This window comes from Hyperoodon ampullatus, assembly GCF_949752795.1.
Source record: "Hyperoodon ampullatus genome assembly, chromosome: 9".
Taxonomy (NCBI): Eukaryota; Metazoa; Chordata; class Mammalia; order Artiodactyla; family Ziphiidae; genus Hyperoodon; species Hyperoodon ampullatus.
In genome coordinates this window covers 47472685-47500255 of record NC_136922.1, presented here as the reverse complement: position 1 = coordinate 47500255, position 27571 = coordinate 47472685, and the positions used below count along the sequence as shown (strand labels likewise).

The 27571-nt window shown below is 38.0% G+C and overlaps 1 protein-coding gene across 1 annotated transcript in view; it reads right to left on the bottom strand.

Moving 5' to 3' along the window:
- Positions 1-27196, bottom strand: part of COL28A1 (collagen type XXVIII alpha 1 chain) — a gene marked incomplete at both ends in the record, with an annotated part of 144417 nt that extends 117221 nt beyond the window's left edge. The window contains 12 exon segments of the mRNA XM_079711823.1: positions 446-499; positions 1564-1608; positions 4870-4914; positions 9538-9564; positions 13494-13535; positions 15406-15423; positions 15427-15459; positions 17101-17157; positions 18964-18984; positions 25647-26140; positions 26143-26202; positions 27076-27196. Coding sequence (XP_079567949.1) covers positions 446-499; positions 1564-1608; positions 4870-4914; positions 9538-9564; positions 13494-13535; positions 15406-15423; positions 15427-15459; positions 17101-17157; positions 18964-18984; positions 25647-26140; positions 26143-26202; positions 27076-27196 — 1017 coding nt within the window.
- Positions 27197-27571: the final 375 nt, after the last annotated feature.

Genomic DNA, 27571 nt, shown 5'->3' with positions numbered 1-27571 from the left:
CAATTTAAAAAAGTTTAATTTTTGTTGGTATGACAGGTTTTTTTTTTGTTGGTATATCCCTTCTCTTATAAACTGTGTATTGAGTTGACATTACCTGTGGGAAACAGAGTGATTTGAATTGTGTTGCTTATTACTACTTTTCAGTTTCTAGTGAGTCATAAAATGACTAAAAGGGCAGGAGTAAGATGGAAACACTGCAAAAATAATGGCTTATATTTAATAATGCCCCTTTGAATAAAATAATAATAATAAATGAAAAGACTATGACACTGTCTTCCTGCATGTACTTAAACATGATTCTGTGTATAACACCTGCAGGTTATTATGTATTTCCAAAGATTTGTCCTCAAAGAATCCATTGACTTCTGCCTAATAAAAATGTGTATTACCATAGCTCACTACGGGAAAGGCCCTCTGCCTGTCTATAATCAACGGGAATGATTACCTTATTGCCTTGAAACCCCTTCGGGCCTGGATCCCCTGGAGGTCCAGTAATGCCCTGCTCCAAGATGAAAACCAAGAATTAGTTCTGTGTACAGAAGGCCAATCAGGAATGAATCATTCATTAGGGTCCCTAGAGATCCTGGAGTTAGAAGTCAGACTATCTAAGTCAGAGTTAAGTTGGGGTTACACACGATTGAGAAATGGAATGAGATAAAATTCCTTGTGTCAAACACACAGCTTCTAAAATAGTACCTAAACTGAGAGCAAACATTTATTAATGAGGTGTTTGTTTTCTAAACCTGCGTTTCCAACATTATTCCTGTGCTGGACCCCTTTTTGGAAAGAATAAACAACAACTTAAAAAATATATATCTAAGGCATATATAACTGTAAGTTGGAGTTTCCAATGACCTGTGATAATCAGAGTTACTCCCCTGTCCTGACACAATTTCAGACCAGAACAAAGGCATTGATGGTCAACTAGATGCCATCTAGGAAATTTTGGGTAAAGGTATAATTTTCAGTACACTCTTTGAAATGCTGAAATTAGTTCTTCACACATATACACACCCTCTTCCCGTTACAGCTTTAGACAAGACAAGTCCCCAGACTGGAAAAACTGATCCAATTATTTTCTGAAATCCCTGGGATAAGTCTAAAATAAATGCTTTAAAGAATCATTCCATGTTATTGAGCAGTTACTACTTATCATGATGGAACAATACAAATGCTGTAATTTAGATTAAATGCATAGCTTTTCCTACTGCATTAGAGCAGCAATGCAAACATTGTTACATCCTGCTTTTAACTGCTTTGACTTTATTCGTCTTCCTACACGCTAATTTTTTAACTTTTATCCCTTCAGCTACTCACTAAGTAGGCTCACCTGCCGGCACCTATCTTTGAAGGAGCCTGCGTTAGTTATTCAAAATATTAGAGCACCAATTTCCAGACTTTGTTTCACAATGGAATCACCTGAGAATCTTTAAAAATTCTGATGCCTGACTCCAATCCCCGGACATTCTGACTGAATTGGTAGAGGGTGCAAGCGGGCACAGAGATTTCAAAAGCTCCCTAGGTGTTCTAATACAGACTTAGATTTGGTTTTCGCCTCCTTACCTGAAGTCCTCCGGGTCCCTTTGGTCCATTTGGCACTGGGGATCCCTGTGGAATAAAATTAATGGTAAATTGCTCTAAATATCCATTCAATTTGCAATGATTTTACGTGGAAGAGAAGGAACTGTGTTCCCAGTAATGGCCAGTCTTCCCAGGTTATCCAAACATCAAAGCCAACAAATTCACTGTTAACAAAATGATCCTAATTAACAAGCCAACTTGTTAGTAAACTTTTCTCTAGTAAACAGACTCCATGAAAACACAATTTTAGGTTAAGTCCTTTGCCTGTATATTGACATTTTGATCAGAATTTTAAAAATTTATTTCTTAAGAATCCTTAGAAAGCAATAAATTTGGTGGAATATTGTTTCCTTCCAGCAAGGCAATGTCAGTTAAATTAACAATTCAGTGGGCTTTCCTGGTGGCACAGTAGTTAAGAATCCGCCTGCCGGTGCAGGGGACACAGGTTCAAGCCCTGGTCCAGGGAGATCCCACGTGCCGTGGAGCAACTAAGCCTGTGTGTCACGACTACTGAGCCTACACTCTAGAGTCCCCATGTCACAACTACTGAGCCCACGTGCCACAACTACTGAAGCCTGTGCACCTAGAACCTGTGCTCTGCAACAAGAGAAACCACCGCAATGAGAAGCCCGCACACCACTACGAAGAGTAGCCCCCGCTTGACGCAACTAGAGAAAGCTCATGAGCAGTATCAAACACCCAGCACAGCCAAAAATAGATAAATAAAATAAATTTTAAAAAATTTAGTGAGTTTCCACAATGTCTAGATCACTCTCTTGCCCATCTTCAATACATAGAACTTGGCAAAACACAACTTATACTCAACACTCTTCTAACAGAAAGTATTTCAATATGTCCCATAACTAGGAAGCCCTTTAAAATTTGTTTTTATGACAGTATAATATTATCTAGTCTCTCTTTTCTCAGATTTCCACTTTTTTTCTGATTACCAAAATGTAACCTGTTCATAATAGACATACCTTGACAATTATAGAAAAAAGTAAATTTCTAACAGCAACAGCTGTTAACATTTGAGGCATATTTTCATCCAATATTATTATTTCATCCAGTAGGTCTTTCTTTAAATAATTTGATCAAAGTGTATATCCAATTTTGTGTCCTACTTATCTGGTCTTCCATTCTATCAAAAATATTTTTCCATGTCATTAAAAACTCTTAGTAAACTGAATAATATCCAAGAATATGATTCTGTCATAGCTACTCATTTCCCTAGTTTTGACACTTAAGTTGTTTCTGATGATTTCTATTGTTAACAATAGTATAGTGAATATCTTTGTGTATAAATCTTTGTTCAACTTCTGATTCATTCCTAAGGATAATTTCCTAGAAGAAGATGACTGACACAGAGACTGTAAGCACATTTAAGGCTCTCATTCACCCTCTTTTGTCTCTCACACCATATATGGAAAGAAAAAGTAAAAATTTCCTCCATAATTTTTTTTTTAATCTTGCTTTTATTTAATAGCCCTTATTTTTAAAAAGAATTTTTTTTTTTTGCTTTATAACAAATTTAATCAGTTATACATATACATATGTTCCCATATCCCCTCCCTTTTGCGTCTCCCTCCCACCCTCCCTATCCCACCCCTCCAGGCAGTCACAAAGCACCGAGCTGATCTCCCTGTGCTATGCGGCTGCTTCCCACTAGCTATCTACCTTATGTTTGGTAGTGTATATATGTCCATGCCGCTCTTTCACTTTGTCACAGCTTACCCTTCCCCCTCCCCATATCCTCAAGTCCATTCTCTAGTTTCCTCCATAAATTTTGTTCAGATTTCCATTCTCACTACCTGAGTATAGAGAGTGCATCTTCATCTTACAATATCTCCATCAATACTGAGTATTATATATTATCTCAGTGTTTGCTAATTTGATAGGTGAAGTAATATCTAATGTTTTAATTTTACTTACCTGATTGCTTATGTGTTTGGATAATTTTTTCATTTATTACCCATTTATATTTCCTCTTTTATGTTGCTTTGTGTTCTTTGTACAATTTATGTGTAAACTTACATGAGCTCTTCACATCAAGGGCACTATATTTCATTGACCTTAGACATGCATTTTTCCAGATTTTTACATCTCTGAAATTGGGATACATCGTACAATCAGTTGCACCTTATATTTATAATGGGCAGTATTTTTTCTTTCTTTATAGCACAGAAAATAATAGGGCATTTAACAGTCCCTGCCATCTTAGTCAATGAACTGTACTAAATCTTTGTCAGCCATTTTTATTTCAAATAGTTTCTCCAGTTATTTTTTGACTCATTTTTGTTCTATGTGTCCATTCTTCTGTATTTTCAAGTCTATGTCCATCTCCCATTTTTAGGTATTCTCCAGGAAGAATCAATTCATTATCACACCTTTCATTTTGTCCAGAGATAATTACCAAGCCTACATTTTTCAGATTCATCTGACCTTTAACTCTACAGTAGTTTAAAAGCTTTCAGAAAGTCTCAGCCTATTTAAAGTGTTTAGTTACATAAGCCAGTGTCACTATTTTATCCTTTTCTTTTCACCTTCCTCCTCGTTTTCTCCCCTTGACTCTTCCCATAATTAAAAAATAGATATTGAAAGACTTTGGTATCTTGGTGGCATGCTGGTAACCGTTCTTAACTATAATGAAAACTATTTACTTTTACTCTGTACTTTTTTGGACCCTTTATCATGTTTCAAATATACACTCTATGTATTTCTGGTCCATTAAGGAACTCCTTAATATTTTAATATTGTCTCCAGTTTACATATTTTATTCATATTTATTTTTTAATGAAAGGTAAATAACTACCCAATTTTCTGTGGCTTGCTGCATTTTCAAATCCTTATCTGTGTCTAGTTCTTCCACATTATTGAAAAGTATTTCATTAACCTATATCATAGAGTTCTTCACTCTACTTTGGAAGGTGCTTGTTCTCAGAGTTTATACCTGGAAAACAATTCTCCTTTGACCCAACTGGAGCTTGAATTGACTTTGCTAGTTAAATTATTCTTTTCACCATAACGTTTAGTGGGCCTGGCCTCAAAGGTTAGGGTGCCACAAGGCAAAGTCTTAATGGTCCGTAAGAAAGGCCTTTGGGGGCTCCATTAAATAAAGTTAGGGATGGCTTTGTTTTTTTCCTTCATGTTTTATAGACCTGAAAATTGAGCCGATGACTCTCTAATTCCAGTAATGAGAGGAACATAATGAATCCAGGAATTTCTTTTTAAGGAAACTCAGTCCCAAAGGGATGACAGCTGTTAGCATTTTAAAAACAAGTTCCTTACTTTGTCACCTTTTATTCCTGGTTTACCGCATTCTCCACGTTCACCCTAAAAAAATGAACACATGAAATAAGAAGACATTTGCAGTCATTCAGTGTTCGGATTCTTTTTAAAAGATTCCCAGCAGAATCTTATGACATGAGCAGTCTGATGAGTTATACACAGTTTTATCCTCAATACTGTGGGTTGTTTGGGCATTGAACTCTGAAAGATTTTACCCATGAGCCATTCTTAACACAATCAAATTAGTGATACCACCTAATGAGGTTTAACATTTTTGAGACATGGATCAAATTAAGAGGAAAGAAACTAAGGTTTAATGAATATCTACCATATTTTATGTCTTTTGCATATGTGATTTAATTGAATCCACATTATAGCCCAATGAGATTAGTTTTACAATTCCTTTTTCTTCAATTTGATCCATAGATGTCTTTTTTTTATTGAAGTATAGTTGACTTGCAATATCATATTAGTTTCAGGTGTACAACATAGTGATTCAATATTTTTATAGATTACACACCATCCAAAGTTACTACAAAATATTGACTATATTCCCTGTGCAGTACATTACATCCCTGTGACTTATTTATTTTATAACTGGCAGTTTTTACCTCATAATCCCCTTCACCTTCATCTTATTTTATAAATGAGGAAACTTAAGCTCAACAAGGTAACTTTGCTCCATCCTAGAGCTAGTAAGAAGAATCAGGTCTCAGCCCAGGTCTACTCAGACTCCGAGTCCGTATTCTTTCCACAACACCATATGCTCCAGCCTGAGCACCAACTTTGATCAATTAGTAGTGTTTGCCTAGAGAACTGTGAGAGAAAGATTCTGAGAGCATGTCCGGACTTGGTGGAGAAAGGAGCCCTGATGAATGATCAAGGTCCGCGGTGAGAGAGAGAGTTGGGCATGGCGACAAGCATGCTGTGTATTTTCCATCACCACAGACTGCTGTTCTGCCTTTCCTGGAATATTAATGGAAAAACAAATTGACATTTAAATTATGCTTTCCTGTTTATTATTAATGTTATTTTACAGACATTATGTCACTTAATCTGACATTAACTGTCTGAGGTAGATATTATTAGCCCAATTTCACAGATTGAAAATTTGTGATTTAAAAAGGTTAAGTAACTTGTTCAGATAGAATGAGAATTGGGGCCTCTGAATACAAATCCACTATATCAGGCTTTCAAGACTTCTAATAATTAGAACTAATAAGAAACAAGGTGAATTAGAAAAACAACTGCAGTTAGACTTTTCAAAGTGTATTCATACATATCTATATTTATTCTGAGCCTCGAAGCAATTCATATTTTTAAGATAGGGCAGTTCAGTTGGGGAGGTTAAATGATTTATATAAATGTCCATGCCAACCAATGACTCCTAGGCTGGTGCCCTCGCTACTAGTTTCTGTTTCTGCTGCTGCTTTATTATGTCTGTGCTCCTCTAAAGCATGCAACTCAAAGTGCCACTACATAAGGAACTTGCACTAGAATGTTCATCACTGCCCTGCTTCCTTCATTAGGGAAGTCTTGCTATGAAAAATAAATGTCAGCTGAACTAAGCAGTATGTTTAGTGATACAGTGGACTTATATTCTTGTGCAAGCTTCATCTCATCACAAAATAGCAACAAATAGTTCACACATTGACTGCCAACCTGCAGACCACACTTTGCTCTGAGAAGGAATATCATAATTGTGACCACCAGTTACGGATGCAGAGTATGTGTCAAAGTCTTGACGTTATTAGTGATCACCACAACAGCCTTGCAAGGTGTATATATCTCCATTCATACACGAGGCAAGTGAGGCTCAGAGAGATTAAGTAGCTTGCCCATGACCACAGGCTTGAGTCTGTTAGGCTCCCAAGTCCGTGTTCTCCCTCAGCCACCCAAAGCTGAACAGGGTACACTGCCATGGTCTTCAAGTTACTTTCCATTAACCTGACACTTCTGCCTAGGGTCCTGCCTGGGGTATTGCTGGCTTGGGGAGCAGGCAAGAGGGAGGTACAATGTTTAGATCCAGCTATGTCTCTATTCAAAAGCAATCTGTTTATGGTTACCGGGGGGAAAGGATAGTCAGGGAGTTTGGGATCAACATGTACACACTGCTATATTTAAAATGGATAACCAACAAGGACCTACTGTATAGCACAGGGAACTCTGCTCAGTGTTATGTGACAGCCTGGATGGGAGGGGAGTTTGGGGGAGAATGGATACATGCATACATATGGCTGACTCCCTTTGCTGTGCACCTGAAACTATCACAACACTGTTAATCGGCTATACTCCAACATAAAATAAAAAGTTAAAAAAACCCCAAAAAACAAAAGCCATCTGTTCTCTCTCCACATCATATTGTGAGTCAAACTGACCCAGGAAAAACTGAGCTTTCACTTAAAACAAGTTGAACATTTACTGCTGAATGCAAATGGAAAATCACTCTTGAAGAATCAATTAGAAAGCAATTAATTGAAGAATGTTGGATGGAAATAAAATGAGTCAACCACCAAAATATAAAACAGAAAAGTACCATAAATATGCTCAAAACTCTTTGGGCTAGAATTCACGTTCCATTTGTCCAGACAGATTTGTTAGCTATAGGGTCCTGAGGAACAGCATCGGCATGGGGGCAGATTCCCATCAATGAAGATACTGTACTCATGTTATTCGCCTCTGCAAAGGCGTTTTCTTTTTTGATGGGCTCAGTAATCCCTGTGGAATGGGCAGAATTACAAAGCTCCCAAGAGCAAGTGCTTCAGAAAAAACTGAACAGATTAGCTCTGTTCCCAGCCTCGATTTCTGACGCTGCTTAGACTGGTGAAATTCTAGTTTGAATGTTGACGGTTCAGGGTAATTTTGCTCCAACAGCTTGTATTTTCCAAACAAGGGCCCCTCCAGTGAATCTATAATTCCCCAGAAGTTTAAGTGAATCTTTTCAAAGAAAAAAAATACACAGAGAGTTTCCTGGTGTTGATAATTAGCATACTGTCTAAATCAAAATGGTGGTGGCATGGAGAAATTTCTTCAACTATATATATAGGACAGTTTTACAATCATGAAACTTTTTTAACTTTCCCATATTATCACTTGTTCCCTATCTCTTTATAATAGCACCTTATGTTTATAGACCAGCAAATGATTTAAAATACATTGTCACATCCATTATTCTATTTGATTCCCCAACCACCCTGTAAATTAGAGAGGCTTGTATTAATCCAGTTCTATATGGATGAAGAAACAGACACTCTAAGATATTGAGTTGTCCAGGTTCTGACGGCGAAGTACAGAATCATGGCATTTCTTACTCTTCCCCTCTTCGACCTAACATTTCCAGTGTTTAGGGATATATTTATATGCCTGTGTGTATGTTCACCCCTAATGTTTACAGGGCCCAGAGCAAGAGTATAAGCAGAGGCCCACATACCACCTATCTAAGAAGCTGAAAGTTCCAAATCGAGCTAATAAACTAGTCATGTTCTGGCTTCCTTTCTTGACAAATGTATCTCCAAAAGGAGTAAAAAGTTAAGAAAATTTTGGAATTCCTCAGAGGTCCATGTGGGAGGCCCATGCCCACAGCCCACAGCCCAGCTCTCAGTTCACCTCCTACCTCCAGCTCCTCCCACAGCCAAAGGAGCTGTATATGTCTGTGATGGTGCCACAGACAGCACAACAAAGCCCCCTCCTGCCCCAACAAAACTTCCATTTGGTTTCCCTCAGGCCTAGGAAGAAGATGGACATGGGAAGGAGGTTCGTGTGTGCCTTCGAAGCAGGCTCAGGCCATTTTGCAGGGACTTCAGGGGCTTGGTTACCCAAAGCATGATCCAGGAGAAGGGGACATGGGCCTCTCACTCTGCAGACACCTGGCTCCTTCATGAGGAGGCTGGAGGAGACCCAGAGCAGGACCCTGTAAAGTGCATGCCTCTTGCCCAGGTCTGAGGGTTGTAGGACAGAATGAATGATGAGGGCTATGTTCTGATTTCAGACAGAAAAATCTGATAATAGAGAGCATATAATAATAGTGGCTTAAACTAATGAATGAACCACTGAACCCTCTCGAAGATTCCTGAGCCCCAGTCTAACGTGTTAATTTCTTTGGAAGCAGTTTGATTTCCTAATTGGTAATTTGCAAAGAATAATGAAATAATGTACCAACTCATAACCTTTGTTTGTCAAATTTACCTCCCCGCAAGCTCTACCCAGGTGCCTGATGGAATGAACTAAGTAATTCTTTACTGCTTAACCAGGATAGATCCTCTTTCCCCCATGAGAGGGTCTTGTGTCTACATTTCATAGGAAGTTAAGCACCAAGGCAGCAGTCTAATTGTAGTATTGCTGCATCCATTTGTACATAGAAACTTTTGATATTGATACCCGTATTGCATGACCATTAAACTGGGGTTCTCTATGAAAAGAATTCGTATTTGCAGGACTAAGAGAGGCTGGATTCTCAGGAATCTTAGGCTTCCTTCCATCCTTTATAACATACACCTGTATCTTAAGTTCTATTATTATTTTATGTTAACAGAGTTGAGAATATACTTAGGAATTTGGGAATCCAGACTTACAAAAATAAAGGAAAATAACTTTTATTAAATATATAAATACAGTTATGTTGCTGTTTTTCTTTATGAAATTCTGATCTATTTGTTGTTACCGACTTACCTTCTCACTCTTGTACCCAGGGATTCCCTAATTAAAAAAGAAAAGATAAGTAAAATATGATATTAGAAGGCATAGTTGGAGGAAGTAGTTGATGTTTTTCATTTTATAAAGTATAACAAAACACATCTGTATAGTCTTGGATATTAAGACCATATAAAGGTAAGGTCTTTCACTTCTCTCTGCATTTAGGGAATGTGCATATAGTAGGGGGAAGAAAAGAACCTATATTTTCCTTTTATTACATTCTATTCTCAGTTCCACATATTTTTTCAAACCCAATTTCTTACCCTTTGGCCCAAAGCTAAAGGAGAAACTATACACTGAATCTCATTGTAAAAGTGATGACCTATAATAGTGCTTTCAAAATTGTTATATTGACTTTTAAACTATGAACTATCACAGCTGAGGATGCTTCACAGAGACAGTTTAGAAAAATTGGCTTTGAAAATGAGCTGAGATAATGGCCTTTAAAATGTCTGTAAATATTTATATCCATTATGATCCTCCTTTCAAATTCGGTCTAGAATATAGAACATCAGGAAATGAATGGTTCCTTTGTCAACCTTAGTGAGACAGTGACCTTTAAGTTACTATATTTTATCTCAGGCTAAATAAGGGGCCAGTGCTTCTGCTTCTTTTGTATGTCACTCTTGGGAATTCTGCACAGCCTTCTCCATTGTGTGGTGCCCATAAACCCTTTAAGTAACACAATACTGAATATTAAACAGACTGGTAAATTACCAACTTTAAGCAACAGCAAGTCTTTTTCTAATATGATCACATGTCTTTTTCATACAACTAGTTTCTAAGTATGAAAATAGAATTGTAAGAAGTATTTTAAGTGAGCTGGAGAAACCAATAAAATAAACAAGCTGTGATTGTAGTTACTTGTGAGTCAGAGTACAAAATTTTGTTGTGTATGACTTTTTTACAAAAGGTAAAAAGGAATTCTTTAGGAAGGAAATAACACTTCTCCCCAAATGTGCAGTCACTGAGAAATTGAAAATAAGAGTGAAACTAGTCAAAAAAATTGTTACACTACAATTTAATCCCTGTCAGAAATACTTATTCACATAAACAGTTCTATGTTTAGTATCGTGCTTGAAATTAAAGGCCACATTAAGATAGTTAAATTGGGGTTCTCTATAAAAACAATTCATGTCTGCAGCACTAAAAAAGGAATCAATCTCAGGAATTTTGGGGTGCCCTCCACTGCTTATACCCCCATATTTAAAATTCTGTCATTATTTTATGTTAAGAGCGTTAAGATTGTATTTTGGAAGGGGCCAATACAGTTTACAAAAATAAAGGAATAGGGCTTCCCTGGTGGCACAGTGGTTGAGAGTCCGCCTGCCGATGCAGGGGACACGGGCTCGTGCCCCGGTCCGGGAAGATCCCACATGCCGCGGAGCGGCTAGGCCCGTGAGCCATGGCCGCTGAGCCTGCGCGTCTGGAGCCTGTGCTCCGCAGCGGGAGAGGCCACAACAGTGAGAGGCCCGCGTACCGCAAAAAAAATAAATAAATTTTAAAAATCAAGGAATATTACTTTTTATAGTATACTCTTTTTCCTGTTTTTTGTTTTGTTTTCCTAACTTTCTGGTCAATTTATGTTTGGTTGATCTCACCTTTCTTTCTTCCTTTCAGGGCACCTTACTTACTAGTTGTAAAATATTCAAATTTAAGATATTCAGCGCTGCACTCATTGGTCTCTGCAAAATTTGCTTCTGACTTCCCTATTTCTATGAATGGTACCATCATATTTCAAATCATACAGAATCAAAATTTATAATCATCTTTGCTCTCAACTTGCCCCCTCCATTCTTTTAATCCAACCAGTTAAAATCCTCCAACAGCTTCCAGGGCACTTAGTTTTAAATCCACTCTCCTGACCCTGGCCAAGAAGGCCCTGTGTGATCTAGACCCTGCCTACCTCATAGCCTCATCTCCCTTGCCACTCTTCCTCAAGTTCTGTCTCTCTTTGCATTTCCTGGGCCCACCAAGCTTGCTCCCGCCTCAGAGCTTTTATATTTGCTTCTCTTTCTGCCTAGGACCTCCTAGTGGCCCCGTTTTATATTTTCATAACCCTCTCACTGACTGGAGTTCTTACTCACTTGTTTGTCTGTTGATTGAACGATTTATGAAACAGGGTCTCTCCACCTTGCTCACCTCTGTATCCCCAGCACCTAAAAGAGGGCCCAGCGCATGGCAAGTGCTCAGTAAATCTTGCTGAACATCTGAGGTAGAGCTAGTCACTGCATCCCCTCATTTCTACGCCTTCCTGGTTCTCACAATGTTCTCTTCCTCTCTGTTTTGTCATCACTGTAGCCCAGTTTTGTCCAGTATAACATGAGCCGCCTATGTCATTTTCAATTCCTTAACAGCCACTTAAAAAATGCAAGAATGAACAGGTGAAATTAATTTTTAATAATATATTGTATGTATCACAATAGGTCCAAAAACTGTCATTTTAACATGTGATCAATATTAAAAAATTATTGATAAGATATTTTACATCTTTTTTTTGGTACTAAGTCATAAAAATTCAGTGTGTAGTCTATTCCTCCAGCACACCTCCACTCTGGCTAGCCTCTTTCAACTGCTAAGCACGCATGGCCAGCAGCTTTCACATTGGCTGGAGCAGCTCTAGCTAATGACCCTGTTACTTCTCCTACAGCCTGTAGCAAGAAACCTTCTTCAAAATGCTCTTTCCTTCTGCTTGTTCCCACTTCAGTTTTGCTTTTAGAGCCAGGCCAGATTAATCTTCCAAATCCACAGCTCTTGGGCCATGCGCCTCATCTAAACTCTCAGGAGGTGCCCATCACCCTGCAAAGCCCAGCCTTCCAGCTGGCATGGACCACCCGCTCTGCCAATACTCCTCCCTAGGCACCCCATCTCACCATTCCCCACACTTTGCCCTCCCTCTGGTTGCTGCTCACAGCACTTTCCATCTAGAATGCCTGCCCCTTCCACTTTCCTGTTCTGTCTTTACCTGTCCCAGTCCTACACCCTTCAGGGGTCATCCTGTAGAACCTACCCTGATAGCTCTGGTCTCCTCTGAATGCCCATACTTTATGTGTGAAATTTTTACAATATTTTGACATTCCACTTCATATTGTAGCTGTTTTACCTCTCCTCTGAGATAATGAATGTTTCACAAAAATAAGTGCTTTGTCTTAATTTAATTTTCACATAACAATAGGCTTTATATATATAAGATACCTAAGAAGTCTTTCCTGAATGACTAACACAAATTTCTGAAGGAATTTCCATTGAAATGATCAAATTTTCTATCAGAATTTTTCATGAAATTTATTAAAAACACCAAGAGAACCATTTTTAAAACCTCTGGGTCTGAGTCCTGGGCTTTCATCCAAGGGGAAAAGCTGGGAGGAGAAATGCCAGCCTCCTTTTAAGTCACTGTACATTTCTCTGCTATTTGCTGTACTGCTGCAGTCCTCCAGGACAATGCAAAAGAAGAAATGTACTATAATTATTTCTCACACCATCTCTTGACATCTTCTAATTTTAGGGATAATAAATCAACTAGAACAATCTCTTCTTTTGCCTGTAGAATTGGATTTACAAAAGGATAGTTGAGATTATGTAATTCTTCTGCTCCCAGAATTTTAATTTACTCTATTTAAAAAAAAAAAACACAGGAAGCAAAGCAAAATATTTTTCTTATTTGAGCTTTTCACAAATCTCAACTTGAGTATCAAGGAATGTCATGTGGTGGACCGCCCTGTCCCATTATCACTCCTTTTGGACAGAGTATTTTCTCCTCACATTTCCACTTCTAAGATCATAATCTGTCTGATTGCCTGTCTGAGCCATCAAGAGCACACATGGACATAAATCATTTTTGCACTTGCACTGCAGGGGTCAAAATGATCCATTACAGAATCTTAGTGTCCTGGGATTACTTTCTTAGGAAGGCATTTCAGTTGTGTACGTACCCCTGGGCCTCTTTCTCCCGGTTCCCCTTTTTGGGCATCACCCTGTGTCAAGAAAAAACTTAGTCAAAATTCCATGTCCCTGCATAGCGAGTGATTGCTCAATAAAATTCACTATTCAGATTTCCCAGATTAATATGTTAAACCAATGGGGAAAATATCTTTGACCTTGACCATTGACATTTTCACCATGCAGTCTAGGGAAGAAAATAACAGCTCAGATAGCCTTTGCCCTTTGGAGTGAAGCCAGATGTATAGGGTGCAGAATCCAGGTATATTTTCACAGCTTAGGCCGAGACTTGCATCCTAGTTTAACAACACAGCCGTTGTTCTCAAATATAGTATTGTACCCACTCGGAGCCAAGCTACTCTGGCTTTTCTCCAAGGGACTTTGGAATGTTTTCCAAAATGTCCTTAAGAGTGATTGCTTGATTTCAGCAAGACTTAGGAAAATATATTATATGGCACAAAATTACAAGCCAAATAAATGAAATGCGTGCAAAGACTTACAACATGTATTTAACAAAGCAAAAAGAAGACATGATGGCATCAATTTAGACCCATACAAATGGGTGAGTGTAGGGGTGTGTGTGTGTGTGTGTGTGTGTGTGTGTGTGTGTGTGTTGTAAAGCCACCCAAGGATGCTTTACATTCCCTTTTTTGACAAGCAGGCAACTGGCAAAAATACTTTAATGCACCTAACTTATTATATTATTCATTACCTCCCTAAACATATTCTCAGAAATGGAGTTACTAGCATTAAAATTTTGAATATTTAAATGCTTCTTATAGTGCCTAATTGCTTCCAAAAATGTTTGTGTGTTTGTGCCAGGTTACCTTTGCAATGAAGGGGAAACCAGTTTCATCACCACATTGCTATCACTAGTTATTATTGTTTTAATATTGCTGTGTTAAGTGCTATAAGAAATGTTTTTTATAATTTAAAATACAGAAAAAAACAAACTCCGTGAACTAGAAAATTACTCCCCTCCCTTGCAAAAAACAACCCAACACCCTTGAGTCCAAAGTTTCTAAAATGTGAATAATTAGTAGTAAAGGGTACCTCGTTGTCTGTCTTTAAATTTCATTCATTATCCAGTGAAATTAAACATTTTTCTATTTCTTTTTTCACTGGATTTATTTCCTCTCTTGAAAATTGTTTGTGTCCTTTGACCATTTAATTATTAGTTTCTCACCTATTCTATAAAGTCTTTATGTACTATAGCAATTAACCCAATGTCCATTGTATTTTGACATAAACATTTCCCTATATGTTTTCCTCTTTATTTTAATTATTATTTTTCATTATATATGAATTTTCCTCAAATTTTCACATGGTTACATCTGCTAATCTCTCTCCTATGATTCCTTCTGTTGCTCTTGAACTTGGAAGACCATCATCCCAACAATGATATGATTTTTTTTTAATTAATCTAGGATTTTTTTGATGAGTACACAAAGAAAAGAATTGGGGAAATGCCTGAACTTGGTTTGGGAGTAAGAGACAATCTGGTGTTTTTCCTATTGTTATTGTAGGTGAGTTACCCATCAAGTGAATCCATAAAAAATACAAGTGTCAATAGCAATCTGTTTTGGAATATGTATTAGTGATTCATGGAACATTGTAGTAATTAATTTAGGCCACCATTATTTAGAACAAGTTTCTCTTTATTCAGCTCCCTAGGTTTCCTGAACTTATTGACTAAAATGGTCATATGTTTCTCAGAATTTGTAAATACAAGCTTACACAAACCAGACAGATGATGTAGGAAGTAAATGGCCTGTACTCTTTGTGGGAATCATCAGGTTTTTGGCATTGGCATATATTACAATCCTTTGTTTTTTTAATTTTTGTTATTTAAGTAGACCTAGAAGGCGATACACTGGTTTAAGTGAAAGCTGTTTATTCATTTACCAGGTTTCCTTTAGGTCTTCACTCACCTTTGATACCTGGGTTTCCATGTGTACCCTGAAGGCAAAGGGAAAAAAGATTATATGGAGCCAGGTATTCTATTAGTTTCCTACACCTTACATTAATTTCTGATCGGCGTCATTCCATAACATTAGAGAAGATTGTAAAAAACACTTTACTTACCAAGCAGAGATTCAACTCTATTTTCCCTTACTACACACCAGGAAGATGGCACAGTCTTAAAATGGCAGATTCTCTAGATTTGCTCAAAAAAGATAATGTCTCTCTATCCCTGATATCCAAGAGAGAATCTCAAAAGATGGAAGAAGAGAGTTCTTCAATCCTATTCTAGAAAGGCATTTTATTTTCCTATTCTCAAACCACCAAAAATCTCACTTTTCTGTGAACTGGTTTTGGGAACACTCAATAAATTTTAAATAACATATTTCTATGGCTATCCTTATTAAAACATGGTACAGTAATCTCTTCCAACAATATTAAGGGACTGAAATTGTCAGATTAGCTCAGCAGTTGTAAGGTTTCTTTTTACTGTTTATTCTAAAATGTAATTGAATATCCCAAGCAAACCTTCCCTGGCAATCTCTTGGTGTAATAAGTATAAACTAAGACTTTATAGGAAGGGAAAGTTAAACCTTTGCTTTGGCCAAAATCAGCTTCTACTGACTGCCACGTTATCATGTAATGTATCTAACTTGTATTTTGAAGAAAAAAAAAGACAAACACTCCCTCTTTCTAATGCCTTGATTAGTAGAATGATTTGAAAAAGTATAGGCTTTGGACCCAATACTCAAGGGAAAATGTGTTGTAGTCTTAAGAAATTCACTGTACACATTCCCCTCCCTGCCCCCAAATACAAGCATCAGTTCAAAAACATTATCAATGAATTTTTGTGAAATATCTCCACAGGGCTTTTGACCTCTAAGGTTTGAAATCACAGAAGTAAATAGAAAACTGAAGCAGCAGCGTGGAGGCACCTGAAGGTGTCTGTTAGAGAAACATTGAGCATCTCCAGTCATTGTGATGTCGTTTCCAATGCCTTCCCGGTACAGACATGGCACCTACCAGATATTAGGGCAGAATATAAAGGAAGCACTCCTTTGGGGATTATCTTTTCAAGTATTGAATCATCTTAGTAAATCTTGCCCTTTACCTTTGTTTGCCAAGTGGTGTCTTCCATTTCACGCAATTCACTCTAATTCCCAGAGCTTCCTGACAAGCTTCCTCCCCACGAGGCATTTTGGGGTTGCACTTGGCTAAGTGTGAAGACACAGTTAATTTCTGGAGAGGTCACTTGTTTCTAGGTGGAAGTAGGATAAAGCTTTGCCTAGAGCACTGAGGATTTGTATGAGCTCTTTCTCTAAATTTTCACTTCAGTACTGAGAAATTCTAGCTTCAATTGTTGCATCAGAAGTGATGCTGAAATATCCTTCGTGGGAAGAACGTCGTCATTTTAAACCAAATCTGCCCTCAATTCAGTTCAGTAAAATCTCAAGCTTATTTCTAAGGACAGAATGTATCCCTTTAGGAATAAAAGAAAGGAACAGCGTTTCTGTTTTTGCTGCTATTTGCACACAACTGCTTTTCAACAGCACAAAGTAGCCCAGTGTTTTCAGGGCAGAGTTATCATTGCTAGGACTTCCTGACTTGACCCTAAGTTCAAAACAGAAATATACTCACAGGAGGCCCTGGGTCGCCTGGATCCCCCTTCTCACATTCACAACTCTTGCGTTCACACTAAAGCAATAATGAAACACAATATTAACACTCAGTGAAATATAGCATTTTAAATCTCATTCAGTACACAACTAAATGGAGCACTCTTTGAAGAAACTTTACCTTGCAAATATATGGAGCTTTTGCTCTCCCTATTAAATTCTTCTAGGAAAACTCTGATCTGGGAAGACCTAGCTAATAAAGTATTATTAAATGTTGCCATGGTTAAATAAAATAGACCTCCCATTAAAAATTTATGTATAACATCATTTGCCAGTTAAAATGGAAAAATAAACATTTTCAGTGGACTTTGGGAAATTCTGCTGTTTCTCTTCTATACAACACATCCAGGCTCAATAATATACAAACACCAAATACTCCTTTACTCAAAAAAAGGAAAAAATTTGACTTATACCATATTTTATCAATTCTAAGATTCATATTTTTCCTTATTTTCACATCTTTGAAACCAGAATGCATATTAAATAAGTCAGGCCCAACCAAGATGAAGCTGGTATTTTCTGCGCATGCACTTCAGCGCTTCCAGAATGAGATGGAATAAAACTCCAGAGATAAAACAAGAGCACTTGAAGAAATACTGTGTCACTAACGCTTTTGGTGGCACAGGAGCTGGTATCGTGTAGAAAAGCCAATAATGACTCTGAGACAAAAAGTGATTTAGAGGATTTCAACTTTGAATGTGAAGAAGTTTTAGAAATAACCAATTTAGTTTGCTTATATTTTCCCTTATCTGTATGCAGAGAAGTGATAACAGAATTTAAAAATCTATATCTAAATAAATCTAAAAGGACTCTTGCCATAGTATAAAATGAAAAATTGTAATTCATAAGAAGGTACTGTATCATAGTTTAATTGACAGAGGGTTTTTTGTTTGTTTGTTTGTTTGTTTTTGCGGCACGCGGGCCTCTCACTGTTGTGGCCTCTCCCATTGCGGAGCACAGGCTCCGGACGCGCAGGCTCAGCGGCCATGGCTCACGGGCCTAGCCACTCCGTGGCATGTGGGATCTTCCCGGACCGGGGCACGAACCCGTTTCCCCTGCATCGGCAGGCGGACTCTCAACCACTGCGCCACCAGAGAAGCCCCAGAGGGTTTTTTTTTTAATCTGTCTTAATGGCATATAAAATAATGAAACATAGTGCTCTACAAGCTTTGGTTGGCTCCTATTATTTTATGTGATACTCCTAATGTTAAAGAGTCAGTTTATTGAACAAAGTTCAGATGTTCCAAACTCTTTGCCCAGAAACACACATCCAGTAGAGCAGTCCTCAGCAAGCTGATGGTCATCTATTGTGCTGAGTACTGTCCAATCGATATTGGCCGGCTTCCTTTGTCACTTGGTCTGGTTGCCACCAACAGGGAGGAGAATAAACTCAGTCAGCCACCAGGCAGCAGGGGGCAACTCTAAGCCCTGTCCCTTAGCCAGCAACACTGCCTAACCCTGGCCAACACAAGGCACAGGTCCTAGAGTGGAGGACCCCCATAAGTAGCAGATATTGAGACACAATTAGAAAAAAGGAAGTCATATCAAAGTCAGCAAAAACTATGTTGTCTGGTTATCATTGATTTCTAAAATCACTCTCTAAAATTGTTTAAATATTTCCTACTTTTTCTAAAATGTCCAGCCTGCAGTGGATATGGTGACATAAAATAAATCAAATGGCTGCCTCAAAATAGAGTGGCTCATCTTTTAAAAAAATAAGCATTTTTATTTAGTCACACCTTATCTTCTAATGTGAATTATAATGCTGGTTTGCTTATGTGAGCTTTTAGAGTAATTCATAGTAATCACAGCATGTGGTGCTTACCTTCTTTTCAAATGAGATATCCTAGGAGGGAAAAAAGAATGAAACATTAACTCAATTCACGGTTCTGCTTCCAGCTTCTTATTAACCTTAATTATTCCCTATGGGATATGCAGTTTCCAAGAAAAATAGCAATTCAGCCTTTTTAACCTTGTAAAATCAATAAAGCCCCAGCCAACAACCCAAGGAGCACTCTGAGCCATCTACTAATAGAAGACATGAAGGGCACTAGCATTCATTAAAAGTAATTTTTTCTAGAAATTTTATCCTTTTGCATCCTATGTTTTATCTCGTTTGTTTTTTATCAGCTCTGTAATCTCCATAGTTTGGCTACAAGCTTAATCAGCCATAATAAGAAATTTCTCACTTTTATTTACAGACTTCGGCAGAATATGTAATTGTGTATTTTCTCTTCTCTATTTTTCTATTCCTTTACAGATATGCACTTATTTTTCAGCATTGAAACATAAATTTTAGGGTGATAATTTCATGAAATATTAATGACCCTTACAAGTCAATGCGGTCCAGCAGCTCATTCTCTCATAAGGAAACGTGAGACGCAGTGCTGTGACTTGCCCAAGGTCACACACTTGGGCTGAGCTGCCTAACCAAGTTCAGTGCTATTTTCTACTTAACCACACAGAAATGAAGTACCCAGACTGTTTTTCAAAACTACTTTAAATTCATAATTTTAGAGAAATTCCCAATGTGGTTTTTGTCCAACATGTAGGTCTCACTACCCTACTCGAGCTTAGTGTGGTATTACCTGACAAGAGCACTGAAGGTCGTGTGTGAAGTCAAACACTGGACAGAACTTACGTTTACAGATAGAATTATTGCTTTCTTAAGGTAGAAGTTATGTGTCAAATTAATGCCTTATGACTGAATCTGAGGGGTAATTTACACATGGTAAAATAGAAGATGGAAGCAAAAAGCACTAGAATATTTGTTGCAAGATGTTAAAAATAAAGCATGTAATGAAGAAGCTAAAGATAAGTCAGAGTTGTACCTTTATGGAGGACTCTGCATCCTTTTAGTTTTGTTTTTACTCTACCTCTATTTCCAATCAAATGAATCATTTAGAGGGAAGAGATAGCAAAATGCTTTAAGTGATTCTAGGGATTTAATCAGAGAAAAATTTAGGCTGGGAATTTCATCATCCAGGGTTTTCATCCTGTTTCCACCATTATCTAGCCACCTGGCCTTAGGCAAGTCATATATCCTTCCAGGTCATTTTCCGCATCTATAAAATGAGAAAGTTTGACAACATGGTCTTGGGAGCTGTAAAACTCTGGCCACAGACCCTGTCTACCAAATTCAGTCTCACTTATGGCTTTCTTTCCCTCTCCCTCCATCATCCCCTGCCCCAGTCATTTTAAATTACTAGCCAGTGTAAACCCAGGCTGAAAGCAGATGAGATACTTGTATCTTTAAGAACTAGTAGGTCATGTGGAGAATGGGAACTCAGAAAAACTGACGATTTTAGTGTAAAATGGCTTTACCCTCTCCAGAACATTCAGCTGTGCCTAGAAAGTTGAAATGTACATGCTTTATCTCTAGGCTGCCCAGGACAAGTCCTTGCTTCCACCTGTGATCCTGACATCCCTTCCAGACATACCCTAGAGAAATTCTTGTACTTGTATATTTCAGCATTCATTGTTTTTAATAGTGAAAAATTTGAAATAAAATATCCATCAATAGTGTAATGGATCAATAAACAAAATACTACTCAGCAGTTAAAGTCAATGTGTTGAATTTCTGTATTTTAACATAGATATATTTCCTAAAAAGTTGAGTGGAAAAGCAAGTTGCAAATGAATACATACAATGTGATCCAAATTGTGAAAATATTTAAAATATACGTCAGAAACTTGGTTTCCTCTGGGAGGGAGAGAGAGGAAAGGAATTTGAAAGGAGTTCAAAAGAGACAATGAAACGACTAATAATTCAAGTCAAATTGCAATATTTGAAAATAACTACTAAAATAAGGAAAAATTCAAAGTTGTGTCACTTTACCAACCTTTTTACAATGAGCAATATCGTTATCAATTTTAAACTGATAAATTTAACTGCTACTGTGGCTGATGTGTAATTTTACACCTTTTAAGCTTTTCATTTGAAAATTCAATTTCTGCTTTGCCGTATTGCCCTTTAAAAATATGTGCCACGGGCTTAAAAACCATAACAGCACAACTTACTAATTATTTTTGGAACTCATTTGATTTTGTGTCTGCTGGAATTTATATTTCTGTAGAAACAAAAATGGATTCAAAACTACATAACAGATCAGACTGTTTGAAACAAAGAACAAAGCTCCGTTCCCTAAGGGCACTTACAGCCTATAAGCCCCAGTGATAGAAAACATGGCAAAGCAAGCTGCTTGGGAAGGAGATCCTAGACTCAGGGGGCGTTGAGGGGGAGGAACAGGACGGTTTCTTGGAATAGTTGGACTTTGTGGATAATTTTGAATAAAGGAATGCAAAGGACCAACTCATTGATGGAATGCTGTTCTATATGTCAAAGTTTATAAGGAAAAAAGGCATAAAGACAAGTGTGGGCAATCAGACAAAGGAAGCAGTGAGAAGGGACATTGAAAAGAGTGGACAGAAGGGCCCACGTGGACAGAGCTGGCGAATTGGGAAGTAGTGAGGCCTTTCACTTAAGCGGAGAGGCAGGCTGTGTGGAGGACAGCTGGGAGAATATGGTCAAAGCCAGAGGGAAGGGCATGTTCAATTAAGGTCTAGGTGGATACTGTAGTTTAAATCAGGGGTCCCCAACCTCCAGGCCATGGACCAGTACTGGTCCATGGCCTGTGAGGCACTGGGCCACACAGCAGGTGGTAAGGGGCGGACGAGTGAGCAAAGCTTCATCTCTATTTACAGCCGCTCCCCATCGCTCACATTACCACCTGAGCCCTGCCTCCTGTCAGCATTATGGTGAGTTGTATAATTATTTCATTATATATTACAATGTAATAATAATAGAAATAAAGTTCACAATAAATGTAATGCGCTGGAATCATCCTGAAACCTTCCCCCATCCCCCGCCCCAGCCCTTGGAAAAATTGTCTTTACGAAACTGGTCCCTGGTGCCAAAAAGGTTGTGGACCACTGGTTTAAATGAAAAAATATAAATAGAGAAAGGACCTCACCAGAGCAAAAGAAGGGGCATTTTATTAATGGAGTCAGAGTTTTATGATGGCATATATGTGAAAAAAGAAGGCTAGAATGGAATTGCCAGTTTTGCGAGTGACCATGAGGTCAAGGCTATGAGAAGGGAACAGAGAAAATGTGAGGAAGGTGTCAAAGTTATTAGCATGACAGCAAATGGGATGAGAATAAAGAACTTAGTAGGCAAGGATTACAAACTCTGTGACAAAAAAAAAAAATATTTGCAGCTTACTACAGTAGCAGAATAGCCATTATAAAGTCTTAGAGAACAGAAGTAAGGCTCTAAACAGAGGAAGCCTTGAAAAACTGGGAAGTGGACCACAATTAATAAATTAATGAAGGCTAGGATTCTAAAGATGATACAGAAATTATCAAGTTGATCCTTTCTTTGTATGTGAAGGAGAGGATACACTAAATGGATGTTTTGCTTAATTATCTTCAGAGAATGAGACCAATTTGCCACAACCTTTATTCCCATACTTTAAAATTTTTAATATCAAAGGTGATAAAGAATTTTTAAAATCTCTATGTACTCTCTCTTGCTCTTTTGAAGGCCCAAGTAATATATACAGGAGATTGATTTGAATCTGTTTCTTAGGTTTCAATACTGTTATGTAAATCATAATAAAATAGCAGCACAAGTATTTTCTTCACCTTGGAATCATCAGGTCTCTCTTGGGTAATTCAGAACTAAAATGCTTTCATGGGATTCTTATGTGATACTTCCTGCAAGAGGTGTCAAGGAATGTGTGGTGGTTCCTTGATTTGTCTTGGCTCCTGCAAAATCTGTTCACTGTGGACACTCCTGTCCATAAATTCAACTAAAGTCTACTCTACAATAAACAGAATAAACTGCTGATACAAAAAACAACCCAGATGCATTTCAAAATCATTATGCTGGCAGTAAGAAGCCTGACACAAATAGAGTGCACGTGGTGTGAGCTTGTTTATGTAAAAATCTAGAAAGTACACTAATCTAGGATGACAAGTCAGATCAGCAGCATCTCAGAGACAAGGGAAGCACATATTGCAAAGAGGCATAAGGAACCTTTTAGGGATGATAGAAATGCTCTCTATCCTACTTATGCTGGTTGTTTCATGGGTGTATACATCTATCAAAACTCAGGGAAATGTGCACTCAAAGTAGACACAGATGTGTACTTAAATTATACTGAATTAACTTATTTTAAAAAATCAACTGCATAATAATTACAAAATAAAAAGTTTTAAAAAATTGAAGTACAGATGTAATAGAAACAGATTAGATGAGGATTTTTTCCAATGGTCTGATCAAAAGTCAAGTTCTGCTTCCTAGACCATGGCAATTTGAAACATTGAAGCTTGGTATATCTTTCTTTGAAAAGCCTAATAAGCTCTTTGGATTCTGGAATTTGTTTGGAAAGCAGCACCTCCTTCTAAGAAGTGGCTTATTCACAGAGCTTCCACCTGAACAAATAAGCTGAAATCACAGGATGCTATGGAAGAGCAGAGTCATTAGGATGCTTAGTCATTTTTTGGTTTCCCCAGAAACAAGCAGTCTTGCTTCAGGTTTACTGCCAACAGCCTGTGTTCTCAGTTGGGCAGGAGCTCTTGGCAAGGGTGTGTCTGGAGGGCGTATGAACCTCCTGGACCGACACATCTGGACAAACAAGGAGCTGCCTGTCCTGTGTCCTCTCCACGCAGCAACAGGTGACTCATCACAACCCCAGGGTTCTTTCCTGAACATGCTTGAAACTTCACTTTTATTCAGGGGTGAGGACTCCTTAAACTATGGCACAGGCAGGGCTAGGCAGTTAGCCAGGCACCCAGCACATTCCCCTTTCTTGCAGAAGAGATGCTCACATAAGCATTCACCCCAAGTACCTGGGAGCTGAGCCTATCACCTGCGGTCTAGTCAGAATTCTCCCCATCTACCCCTAATGCCCAAGTTTAAAAAGGCTAGAAACAATAGTAACTTGGGAGAAGGGATGTTCCTTAACTGTTTCAAGGCAATTTTAATTGAGAAAACCATAAAAAATAGTTACTATTCTCCTTCTCAATATAACTTTACAGGGTTAAGCATGCAGACTCCAGGGTTTTTAGCTGGCCTCAAATTTTCAACTATAAAATGAAGATAATAATAGTACCTACATCATAAGATTGTTGTAAACATTGAATAAAATAAAATATGTAAAGTACTCAGAGCAATGCATAATACACAGAGAGCACTCAAGACATGATCACTATTATTTAGGTAAGAAAAACTCAGCATCTCATGCTGAAAACAACTGAGAGTAACAAAATCAAAGTAATGTTGGGAAAAGAATTGAGGGAAGGGACAAAAGGAGAAAAACAGACTCTGAAACAGGGCCTGCGTTTTTTTCAACTGATAGAAAAGAGCCCATATGGAGTGCTCAGGACCTAAAGGACACATTGTCCTTGCCCTCCTCTCAAGAAATTTTTTTTAAATCAATATTCTTAAGAAAATCAATTTTGACACTTAAATCAACCACCTTATCTCCAGGAGTTTCCTCCTTGAGAAATGTTGTGAAGAGGGATTTTGTTTTGATTGCTTTGCCTTGTGCTTTCCCTAGCAGCAAGGAAAGGCTCTCACAACCAATAAAGAAAAGCAGTGACACAGCTAATCAGATCAATCTAGTGGGACTCATTGATTTGATGGGAGAAACTGTGGGGCGACAGCAGGTTATAGCTGATTTAAAACTGGGTGACCTTGTTAACACCTAAAAAACAAGGAGATTTTTTTTTTTAATTTTATTTATTTATTTATTTATGGCTGTGTTGGGTCTTCGTTTCTGTGCAAGGGCTTTCTCTAGTTGTGGCAGGTGGGGGCCACTCTTCATCGCGGTGCGCGGGCCTCTCACTATTGCGGCCTCTCTTGTTGCGGAGCACAGGCTCCAGATGCGCAGGCCCAGTAATAGTGGCTCATAGGCCTAGTTGCTCTGCGGCATGTGGGATCTTCCCAGACCAGGGCTCGAACCCGTGTCCCCTGCATTGGCAGGCAGATTCTCAACCACTGCACCACCCAGGAAGCCCGAGATTTTTTTTTTAATGGAAGTCTGTGAACTTCACTTGAGCATAATATGGCAATAGGTGAGACAAACAGTCAAAAAATATTCCTGCACATGTGTAATGGGAAAAGAAGAACTTAGTACAAATACAGCAGACCACAAGTTGACTACAAATCGAATATAAGTCAGCAGTGTTCAATGAGCCCAGGATGTACAAACAGGAGTCTGAGGTGGATGAATGTAAATTAATCCCTTCAAAATCCTCAGCAGTAGCTGACAATGAAGTTCCAGAGAATGAGTCTGGGACTTCCCCAGATTACGTGGTATAAACTATCAAGAAAGTAGAGAGATAGAGAGACACATGGGAGAGATTCTCCTTTTCCATTTCCAAGGTGGATTTTTTTTCCCTTTCATTTTTTGACCCACTATCTATCCTTACAGAATTTGTAAACAAATTATCAATATTATGGTGAGAAATATATACAAAACCAACCCATTAGGTACCTACCAGGTGATCCTGAATTTTATCTACAAGGGTTGAATCATTCAACAGTAGAATGGGTTCACTGGGTGGATCCCCAGATATCAAACGAAGTTTGGTTTCATTGACTAGAGTAGAGAGTCCAGTGGTGATAAATAATATTCCTGAAGTTCTGGCGTCTTCAGAAATACTTTGAACATCTGGATCCTTTGGATGATCGATGCCATCAGTCATCAGCAAAGCCACTTTCACACCATCTTTGCACCCTTCTCTCTTAAGTACCCTCCTGACATTGGCGATGGCATAATAAGAGAAAGTACCTTGCCCAATGAAATTCATAGACTTGACCCTCTGTTTAAAAGTCTGTAGATCCTTCCAAGAAGAAAAAGGTGGATCAATTTGGACAGAGCTGCTAAACCGAAGGGCTGCCAGTTTGATGTCATATTCCAAGGAGCCAACCGAGGTCAATTGAAAAGTCTTGTCACTCAAGCTATCTACAAAATCTTTCTGTTTGTCAAAGAAAAAATTTTAGAACTTTCAGAGCTGTCCACGATGAAGACAAAATCTATGAAGCAAGTGGGGTCTGAAATAGGACGAACAGGTTAGGCAAAATCCTTGCCCTTACTCGTGAAACAACTCTGCATAAGGAAAGGCCTGAGGTGGTGTGGTCGTGAATTGCTTGCTTCTGAGAGGAGAAGGAAGTGAAAAAGAGAGGCACTGTGGAGATAGGGCTTACATTGTAAAGAACTAAATCTCTTTCTAAGTCTACAAATTCTTTTCCTCTTGTAAAATTGTGCAAATCGAAAGCAAACAAAATACCATATATTCCGAGCATCTTCCCAAAGTAAAACTTGCTTAAAGTGAGAGGGAAAGAAAGTACATTATAGTTTAAAAATTCAACAAACACTAGCCAAAGTTGTCTAGAAGTAAATAATACTCTGCCTAATTCTCAAACTGTATCATATTGGTGAGGCCCCATCTTGTTTTGGTGCAGTTTGTTTTTTTTTTAACTTTTTTGAAATCAAGGGAGAAAATGACTACACATCACATTGTAGCAGTGGTAAGGGACAAAGAAACCTAACAGGGAGAACTTAAGTTTGAATCCTAGCTCTGTGACTTACTAATTAATTTGCCTGTGGCCTTGAGTGTGCCACTTCACCTCTCTGGGCCTCAGTTTCTTTATCTATGAGAGTGGCAATCTCTGTCATGCCCATTTTAACAAGGCTACTGTGAAGCTCAAATGAGATAATAAATGTACAAGTGCTCTAGAAATTCTGATGTTTTTATAAGTATGCTCTATAAGTTTGTAAGGTGCATTATTATCATATCAAAATAGAATATCACATATATACCTAAATATGTGGTTTGCTATTTACATCAGATACTATTTGAAAAAATTCATATTGGAGTTTTAAGAGGCTAAAACTAATAAAGACAGAACAAAACACTTTTTTACCCTGGAGACTTTTCCTTGCAAGTAAATTGGACTTTGATCCTTTCTTTCTTTGTCCATATATTGCTTGACTCATAAAAGCTGGCAAAAGCAGGAGATACCAGACAAAATGTCTGTTCCACATTATGGTAGATGGTGAAAATTATCTGTCGTGTATCACCTTTAGTAGAAAAATCAGTTATAAATACTTTAATAAAATATAGAGTTTGTCATTTTTAATTTCAAGCCAGTGGTATTGAAAACTGGCATGTGGCAAGAGAAAAGGGTTTTCATTCATATTTATAAAAAATTGTCCACATTGAGATTTTTAAAGTTTCTAATCCAAATAGATCACGGCAACATAACCAAACATCTATTAATGAATATTTTTGTATATTCAAAGAATTACACCCAAGTAGTCTGAATTTCCCATTATATTATGGGGAGCAGGAGGCACACAGCCATTTAAAAATATTTCAGTCCCACTCTATATGATGACTGTGGTTCGATCACAGGGTCT